Raw genomic sequence first — 10413 nt, 5'->3', positions numbered from 1 at the left:
TTTTCTGGAAATTTTTCTTGTATTTTTTTTTTTTAATATAAATCTTATTTGATTGATTTAATTAGAATATTATTTAAAGGTATTAATAATTCACTAAAATTGTAATAATAACCACAATAATATGGTTTATAATAAATGGTTAATCATGTTAATATATATAACAATTGATGTAGATTTGAGTATGAACTATCAAAATAAAATAGTTATATTAGTACTTACATACCTATATATTGCATTTTATTTTTTATTAATAAAAAGTGTCGTATTAGTATTACTGTGTGGGCAATGTTGCCAGTGTTTATTTTAACTGGTATGTCTACTAAACTACACAATTATTATCGCGTAGTGAAATAATAGTCCCCAAGTAAGAAGTAATTTTAATAACTTACTGGACATCGCTTTTTCTTCATACTTATTAGTATGTACTATACTACTATGTAGGTACTAGCCTAAACTAGCCTAAACTTTAATCATCACTAAGTCATAACGTACTATAAATAGGATAGAAAAATAATAAATTTCTCTAAATAATGGAAATTATACGATAAATGTTATACTTAGGGATATATTTTACTAAACGTATTGTTTATATACGGATTTTATTACTCCCAGCGACTATCGTCATGCGTGGGGCCCGGTGGGGAGGGGGGGCGAAAGCTTAACAGTCTGCCTAGTAGACAACTAAAATTATATTGCTATAGAGACGGAAAAATATAAAATAAAATGTTAATTTTTTTCTTTTCTTAATTTCTTTAAACTGAATAGTCTCTATTATTGGATTTTGTAAAATAATATCAAATAATTTATAAACTGAATTTATCTTTATATAGAATTTTTAATTTTTAATTAATAACATTATTTTATTATTTTATTAATTAAAAAGCTAGCAAGTGGGTACCGTTCAACTGTACCTACATTAAGTGTCGAGTGGGACATTGGGTCAGTAATGTTTGATAACGTTTCATATTTAGTGTAAATCAAACACCTATAACGAAAATATTGAATTGAAGTTATTTTATTTTTGTTTAAATACATTTATTATTATTAGAAGTGTACTTATATTTTATTTTTATTTTTTGCAATTATTTATTTAAGAATAATCAACGCAAATATTTATGTATAGGGTACATTAAATATTTTTGGTATGATGTAGTTTTAATTTTTCTTATAAATCTTGTATTTCTGACTACATACCAGGTAGACAAATTCCTGATTTGTAGCCTGATTTGTAGTCTGTAAGTGTTTAAAACAATCGTGGTATAGACAAATCACTAAAAATTGTAGCCAGTCTTTTATTATTATCAATCTTATGTAAGGTAATAAATAGTAAACAATTACTATGGTAACTGGTAAGAAAACATAATAGTATTTAGATAAAACAAATTATTATATTTATTAATTATCGGTATAAGATGGACCGAAGTTTTAAAATCGCTGACTGGCCTGACTCCTACCCTGTCTAAAGTCCAACTTAAATGTGCGTTTTTAATCAAGTCGTGCTGTAAATGCTGTATCCGTTTCTCGCACCTTTCTAACTTCTACGTTCCGCTTTCAGCCATATTTTTTTTTATTAATTGTTAATAAATTGTTTTAAGAGAATTCGCGACACTCCAAAAGAACCTTTACCTTTTTACTACCAAACCGGTGGTTCAAACCTCGTGTGAATCCTTCTGACGCAGAGTTAATGTATTTGTGCCAACTTCTTGCGGATTCTGTGTAGGAAATCTACTTACATAACTTACGTCCCGTATTTATTTATTTAAAGCAGATGCAAATACATTTTTTTTATATATTATATAGATACGGGACTAGGCCATAATATTATAATATAATTATATAATTGAGTTCATAAATAAATAAGACTTATTTAAATATGTATATTATGATTTATGACGATATACAAAAACACATACAATTACCAATCATAAAATAAAAAAATTACACATACATATTAATCAGAAAAGACTGAAGTGTCTCTTGTTGATTGCATCACTTCCAATTCTGCATCTAATAGTTCGTCAGAAATAAAATCGATATTGTACAATTTATCTTCCTCCTTGATTGTTTGGCTGACGAAATCGGCCCACATGTCGGGTGTTACGCGCTGGACTCCATCGTTAAGCAGCTTCTGTATATCAGTCAACTTATTTTTTTTTACGTGATTTTTTACCACCGACCACGCCAACTCAAAAGGATTCAGCTCACTGTGATAAGGAGGTATACGCAATACCACTTTTTTGGTTTTTAACGCTTCTTCGTCTATTAAATATTTATCATAAAGAGGTCCGATTTTATTTACCATTTCCATTAATTCACACATGACCATCGGTCTATCAATGACATAATTTTTAGACAACAACCATTCGATTACGTTGTCCTTGTTCCAATCCATTGTGGGAATGGGGTCCTTTTTTACCGAATGGTAAGAAGCGTTGTCTATTACTATAATACAATTGTCATTTAATCTAGGCAAAACCCCGCAGAACCACTCGTAAAAGGTGTCGTCATTCATTTTATCGTTTTTCGATTCAAAACATAGCAGTCCACCCTCGACAAAACCTTCAATTGAACCTATATGGACGACTATCATGTATTTCTCTTTGGCTCTTGGAATTTTCAGCCCCTCAGATGGACTACGAGATTTTACCTCAGTATCTGTCCAAGCGTTACTAGAACAGTCACGGGCATTCACACACATTTCATCAATATAGTATATCATTCGACCTTCGCTACGATAACGTCGTATATCCTTAATGTAATCACGTCGCCATAAGACGATATCTTCTCTTTCAATTAGCGCACTGTCCTTTGTTGTTTTAAAATATTCAAAATTCAACCCCTTTAATAACCGCTTCAAAAACCTTTGAGATATATTGGGAAGGTCGGGGTCATCCATAATTACCTGTTGAATTTTGTGGAATGTTGGTATTTCATGTCTAAACCAAAATTCATGGATTTTTTGTCGAATTGAAATTTTACCGAACTCGTTAATTTTATCGTTGTTTGTCGGAGGATTTTTTTTTCTAGACGGTGACTTCCGAGGTGACATCACAGTACCCGTTTTTTTGTACTTTTGTTCTTTTGTTCTTTTGTACTCGCTTACAGTTGCTTTAACTATACGCAATCCGATTCCGGTTTCTTTAGACAAAGATTCCATTAAAACTTCATACTTCATATTAGGTTGGTTTTGGATTTTGGATTTATAAAGATTAATAATCATAATTTTTTCTCCACTTCCGAGTAACTGAAACAATAATAATTATAATACTTTAACTCAATATAAGTGCGAATTTAATAAAAATTAAATTAAATTAAAAATTCTCACAAGTCTTTTTTGATTTTTTTTAACGGGCAAAAGCAATTTCATTTCCACATTTTGTACAACAGGTATCGCAGGGTGGTCTACATTGGTCGATTTATGGAACAACGACGAATTGATTTCTTCTTTAGAACCGTTCATTTTAAAATTATTCAATCACATAAAAAAAATTTACAACAAAATACATTAAAATCAAGGGCGTGATTCGATTTTGACTTTCGTCAACACATTAGACACGGTCCACGGACTCAATGACAAACGCTGTATAATTTCGATTCACATAATATTCCCCAACACGCAGAACGCACATGGTTATCATATATTTTGGACATTTACCATGGTCGAAGGAAGATATTATACTGGACTGGTATCACGGTCTTATCAGTGACCCTCAAATGTTTCGAACGCCGCCGAAAGGTACAACCACGATTAAAGATATAAAGATTAAAGATTAATGCCGGGTTGCATAAACGATCGATAAAAACAGCACGATAAGGTATACTAATGGGTTTATGCAACCCGGCATAAAGGTATATTTTTAATCGTGGGTACAACCATAGAACAATATTATAGAAGCGAAACTCGATCAGCTGACTGGGGTCTTGGTTACCTATGATCTGAAGTCTGAACCTATGAAAAACCTGAAAACGGTTCCACGCACCAATATGATGTTAGACCCATGGTTGCCAATATTATGAAAACGTGTGATAACTTTTTTCATATACATGATATCAAAAAAATAAAACAACGTTGCACAACCAAAGCTCTTCTTTTTATATGGGGCAAACCTCGTTTCTTAGTTATGACCATAGCCTTCTCGGTTCTTTCCCGCGCAAAACAGTTTTTGCTATGTTTTACATTTGTAAGACGGAGACAACACATGCGGGTGTAGGGTCCTCTTATGTATAATATATTTTAACTACTTTATGTCACACGGTTATATCACTAATCAGTTTAGACAGTTAGCCAAATTTTTTTCTCCAGTGACGTTCTCTGAATCACATACAAAATATCATAGATTATATTATTATCTATGCAAAATATTATATTCTTGATTGTAAATAAAATGTTATAATATAATTTTATAAATTTTTTTTTGTCATCACATGTTATATAGGTAGGTACATACATTTTTTTTAAATTAAATCAATACATTTGTATGACATGGCTACATACCATTAATAATATTAAAATTTTTACATAATAATTGGTACATGATTTCAAAACATTGGCTTATAATAAATACAATATAACATAAAATATATTATGTTGGTATACAGTCTATGCAGATTATTAACATTTGAACAACAATTAAATGTAAATATGACAATATGTTTAATTCTAACTTATAATAAAACAAGCTATTCTAATTGACATTCATTGTAACCTAAACTTTGAAAATATGAACTATGTTATTATTGTGATTATAAATGATTTTAAATTTAACATTTACTTGATGAATGCCAGCTAATAGTTGCTGCCAATGCCAATCCAATAGGTATGTTATTTTTACTGGTATAGTTATTACTCTGAATATATTTAATTATTTATCATGTATAATAGAAGAACCAGAGATGCTCCATATTCCAAATAGTTATACTACTGTGTTTGGGGTACAAAGGATGACTACAGAAATAATCAGAGATGACGCCGGCTTCTTATACTATAAAATAAAACAACTGAAACTAAAATGTGAGTGAATACAGTACCTTATTCTATAACCTGTTTAGCTATTTAGCATGTTTTGAAAAAAGAATGAAGACCAATGCCACGGTACAGCATATAATATATTCCCAGACAGAAATGACTTAATGTTTTTTTTTTGTCCAAACGGCACAACCATCCAGTTAAACCATTTGATAGAAACGTACCATTAATTCGGCAAAATATAAATGAAAATGCATTACAAAAAACTGTTTAATCGTATACACCTCGTGGTATATAATATATTATACTTGGAGGCCATTGTAAAGTTTGTATACAATTTGTTTTCATTAATTGTGTAATAGAAAATATGCAATATTATTTACAATTTTTTTGTATTATTTTTATAACTCAACATGTTACTGAATTGAAGTTTTTATCTGTATGTTCATTGTATTATAGTTTTCCTGATGGTACAAAGCAATACACCTTTTTGCAGAGTACTGAGATGATGAGACGTTTAAGTTGTCTGTGTTTTCCAGCAACACCCAGAAACCTTACAGAGTTGCTTTATTTGTTGGTGGCTGATGAAAACAAAGAGTATATTCAGACTCTCCAAAACCTACCAAATAGGTACCTAAAGCATTAAATGTATTTTTACTTTTTACTCGTTTAAACAAAATAATTACATTTTTAACAGGTTTTATCAAGGTCCTCTAATAATACACAGAATTATACAGAGTGTAATTTTTGTAACTTAACAAACATTCAACAAATTGAGAACGAACTGAGAAATGTATGAACATTTAATTAATAGAAAATTAATGTAAGTAAGTTTTCTAAATTAATTCTATACATTTATAGATATGTTTAGCAGGATGTGATGGCACTTTTAAAACTGTACCTACGTTTTTAAATAAAGATACCAAATTGTTTAATTCCTCGTAATTTTTAAAAACTTAAGTTCAATATGTTTTAATTTATTAATAATTGTAAATTAACGTTATTATTTAAGATTAGAAAAATACACTTTAAATAGTGTAGTAATTTACATTACTTTGTAGTATTATCATATTGAACTATTAATATATATTTTTTTATGTAGAACTTTTAAGTTATGTTAGAACAGTGTTACCTCTGACATATTGTGATTTAACAGTCACTTCTGATTTTGAATATGGGCATGATAAACGTGGTGAATATCATATTTCCAGAGAGTAAGCACCAAGGGTATTATTTTCATTTTTGTCAGGTAAAAATCAGTTGTATACTATGTATTCTGTTAAGCCTGCAAATATTAATAAAAATTAATTTCAGGATGTCATTAGGTTTACAAGAAATAAAAGAACCATTTTGTTTAAATTGATAAAAGCAAATGCAAATGCTGCACGTGTAGGTACTCAGAATGGTAATTAGTAATTACTAATTTATAACAGATTTAAATATCAATACAAATTAAAATTTGACACTTAAATACTAACATATTATAACCATAAAATATATAATACAATTAACATTTTTTTTTTTTAATTACAGATTTTAGCTCTACCATATTTGCCAGCTGCTGTAATTAATGTTATACCATCAATGGAAGATGGCTTCCACTCAATTGTTGCATAGGTATATCAATAAATTTCTCGAGTTGGATAATAAACCATTTTTAAATAATTTTATTTGGAGATATTGATTTGTAACTATGAGGCCAGCTGCTGTGACATGTTACAACCAAGATATACGAACCAACAATTATATTCATAACTACCACGCTTCATTGTTGAAGCTAATAAAGCCTCATTCTAAAGTTTGGGAATTTTTATGTATGATTTTAAAAGTTGTTTTTTTTTCCTTCGGCTTGCCCTTTTGGTGTTTGTCATAGTATATTTTATGTGTAGATAATATTATATACTTATTTATACTATTGGAAATAATGAGTGTTAGAATATAATATGTCAAGTACCTAATTGATTTTTTTTTTATTTTAAGAGGAGAGAAAAACTGATAGTTGAATAATATTTAATATGTTTTTTATTTATGTTTGCAACCATAATTAAAGCTTAGTAGATTATATTATAATAACGATTTCTTTGTTTATTATGTATTATTGAAGTCCACGAAATCTAAAACCTTTAAATATTAATTTTGATGGAAATATTATTCTTTTAGTAATTTATTTCTCGTCTGTGGGTCGGATAATGTCCGTCCGCGGACCACCATTTGGTGACCCCTGGTGTGGTGCTGTGTATCTAATATCTATACAGTATACGCTAAGCAATATAACTCAATAAAATATTATGCCATTTTATAATATGTGCTATAATTCGTCATGGAAACGAGGAACAGAGTTTCGGCAAATGTCTATACGACGAAAACGGCGGAAACGCCATAATCGCGGCATATAATATAAATATAGCACAAGTACTGTTCCTATATTATATCATATTATAGGTATATCGTCCACATGGACGAGTTTCCGGGCAGTGACGACCGGAAGAAAATCATGGCCGCATCCGATTTCCGGGTCCGCTCTCGGTTTTACGCGATCCGCCAGGTTGACGGCGAACGGGCGTACGACTGGTACAGGCGGGTGAGGGCGGCCGCCGTGCCGTGCGGGTTCAACAGTATCTTTTCTGATAGGAAAGTCTGAAAGTGAATCTAGTTGGTACTTTGGAGGGGTCAAAAGTAAAAATTTCCCGGTAGTTTTCAGAAGCACCGTGAAAAACAAAAGAAAAATTAAGGAAAAACTGGAATTTTTACGTAAAAATTATGAAATTTTGGTTTTTGGTGCATCTCTAAAACAAATTACAGTGATACATGAAATTTTTACTGAATTTTCTTTCAAAGCATTTCCTATACACCATAACATTTTCCAAATATTTTGACTTATTTTGAGCTGTTAACAGACATTTTCAGTTTCCATTTTTTTTTTCTATAAATACCATTAAAATTTTATTTGTTGGTTAAAAAAGCTTGATAATTTAATAGAAGGTTCCTACTATATTCTTCAAAGGCTAATGAAAAAAATAAAAAATCCAGTCACAATTTTTTTTTATAAGCATTTAAAGTTCAAATATTGACATGATACGTAAAAATGACAAACATTTGCAAATTATTTTGAGTAGGAAATTTATAAAAAAATTTTTATTTAAATCTAAGTATAGACAATATCATACAACATCTCTCATAACTCATAAAATTGTCTATATTTATTAAAAAAAAAAAATGTTTACAAGCAAATCAAATTAAATTTTTAAGAGCGCTCGAAGTTCATATTTTTACAAGTTGGATATTCACTCGATTTCACATGTAGCGATTTTGTTATTATTCAAGAACAAATAACTGTAGATACATAAAAATTTCACTAGCTAGTGGTTTTACAATGGTGTTTATTTATTTATTTTTTTTATATACTGTGTACAAAATTTTTTCGATTTCCTCAATAGTTATTTAATGCCACGGGAAAAACTACTGACAAATTACGAAAAACCGCTTAAAATGGGATTTTAATTTCTAACGATTTGTTTATCGCCGTAGCAACAAATAAAAAATTATAATATTATAATATTAATTCTACTTGTAACCTACTATACAGCAGAGCGACATTCACTTACCTGTTTTTTTTTGTAACTGTCAATAAAATTTTATTTGTTCGGTAAAAATGCCTGAAAATTTAATACAAGGCTCCCGATATATTGTTACAATAGCAGTTGAAAAATATTAAAAATAAATATGCACAATTTTTTTTATAAGTTTTAAGTTCATATTTTGACAAAATTTAATAATTATTTTGTAGTTAAAAATATATACAACTTTCAACTTTTATAGCTAAGGATTGAAAATTTAAAACAAGGTTTCACGTAAAAAGGTTATAAATTATAATATATAAATAACTTTATTCACAAAAATATCATCAAATATAATATATACTTAGTATTATACTAATATAGGCTAACTTGACCGTCTTCGCTCATAATCGTTTTTCTTATACAATGATATTATATCATTGAATTCAAATTGAACACCATTCATTACAGTGACTCACTTGTAACTTACTGTACAGCAGAGCGACATCCACTTAACCGCTTTTTTTTAAATTAATTTTTTAATTTTAATATAATCTGTGATAATAGTCAGTATATTATATAATTTATAGGTATAATTAAATTAATCCAAATGTGATATTTAAATTAATGTTAAAGATAATTTTAAGGTATTAGTGTTTTAAAACAGTCAATACTCATCCCTTTAGTCACAATGTGGTAAATCCTAGTTTTTGCACTTTTCGGAACGTTATTGACTTAGTTACTTTGACTGTGGCGTTATTCCAAAAGTATACGCAACTGTAGATTTTGGAATTTCATCAAACGGTTAGTATTTACAAAAAGTCAAAGTAGATTATTTGGTGTGTGATTCTCGGAAATAAAATATTAAGCCCTTGGAAAATGACTGCATATCCTTTGAATGATACATCATGGATTTCTTCAATCAAATCAGTTGAAAACGTCAACAGTGTTAAATTACCAGCATTTTATAAAACACAGTTTACATTACCAGTTAACTATACAAAATGTTTAGACACTTATTTGAACACTTCAGGCTGGACAAAGGTGTGTTCTTACAAGTTAATACTGTTAAGTCGACTTTTATCCACATATTTACAATTTAATAAATAATATTCGATATTTACAGGGTGTAGTGTTTTTAAACAATGTAAACCTTGGTCGGTATTGGCTCCTCTTTTAAAACCATCACCTTATGTCAATGCACTAGTGATATTAGAACTTGAAGGTACTCTCAAGATTTGTCCGTGAAATTTGTGGATAAATCTATTCTTGATGGTCCTATAATGACATAGATAAAATGTATGTTATATAATTAATTAAGAAAAATATATTAAAATTATTAAATGTTTGATTTATTTTATTTTTATCATATAATAATTATCGTGATTTTAAACTCTGTGTGTCATTCTATAAACCATCCACTGAAAAGCAATAATTCACAGTTCATAACATCAAATAGATAGGGCCCAGCTAGGATACCTACATAATTCAGAAAATTAAAACATATTGTGTATAGCAATGCAATCTAGGTATCTTGCGACGGATGTGAGTGGATGACACAGTATGGTCTTTGCGTTAGAAGCTTCAAATTGAGTACCTAGGTATTTTGTTGTTTTTTAAATTTTTATTTACGTAATTTTTTCTAGTGATTCCATCACCACATACCAGATGACGATACGTCATCCAGTAAAAAGATTGTCGGTGGCAATAAATATATAATTCAAGTTTAAAAATACTCCGAACTGAAACTTGAAAGTATTTATTTTATGAAAATAACCCGAACGCACTCAAATGTGCGAGTTCGTGGTATATACTTATTTTTTAATATTATATAGGTATACCTACTGCTTAACAAACTGTCCGTCTATTGTTGGCTCATTTTATTTTTTT

At 29.3% G+C, this 10413-nt stretch overlaps 1 protein-coding gene and 1 long non-coding RNA gene across 2 annotated transcripts; one reads left to right on the top strand and one right to left on the bottom strand.

Annotated features, from left to right (window-relative positions):
* Positions 1-1853: 1853 nt before the first annotated feature.
* LOC132943093 (uncharacterized) lies at positions 1854-3672 on the bottom strand. The gene is made up of 2 exons (XM_061011898.1): positions 3326-3672; positions 1854-3244 (listed from the first exon to the last, which is right to left on the bottom strand). Exons 1-2 carry the CDS (start codon positions 3458-3460, stop codon positions 1952-1954), a joined length of 1428 nt encoding a protein of 475 aa, XP_060867881.1. The 5' UTR covers positions 3461-3672; the 3' UTR covers positions 1854-1951.
* Positions 3673-4239: 567 nt separating this feature from the next.
* On the top strand, positions 4240-5793 carry LOC132943752 (uncharacterized). Its single transcript, XR_009664364.1, has 5 exons — positions 4240-4436; positions 4787-4817; positions 4883-5011; positions 5426-5596; positions 5664-5793. It is a non-coding gene; the product is annotated as an uncharacterized LOC132943752 (long non-coding RNA).
* Positions 5794-10413: the final 4620 nt, after the last annotated feature.

Source organism: Metopolophium dirhodum, chromosome 4 (genome assembly GCF_019925205.1).
Source record: "Metopolophium dirhodum isolate CAU chromosome 4, ASM1992520v1, whole genome shotgun sequence".
In the NCBI taxonomy this organism is placed as follows: Eukaryota; Metazoa; Arthropoda; class Insecta; order Hemiptera; family Aphididae; genus Metopolophium; species Metopolophium dirhodum.
Note: the sequence above shows the minus strand (reverse complement) of the source record. Positions and strands in the feature narration are given on the sequence as shown.

What these genes read in the sequence shown, in the direction of transcription:
- LOC132943093 (XM_061011898.1), bottom strand. Translation starts at nt 3,460, where the DNA reads ATGAACGGTTCTAAAGAAGAAATCAATTCGTCGTTGTTCCATAAATCG. An exon ending in AAAAAAATCAAAAAAGACTT is followed by an intron (nt 3,245 to 3,325) that starts GTGAGAATTTTT and finishes TTATTGTTTCAG; the next exon opens with TTACTCGGAAGTGGAGAAAA.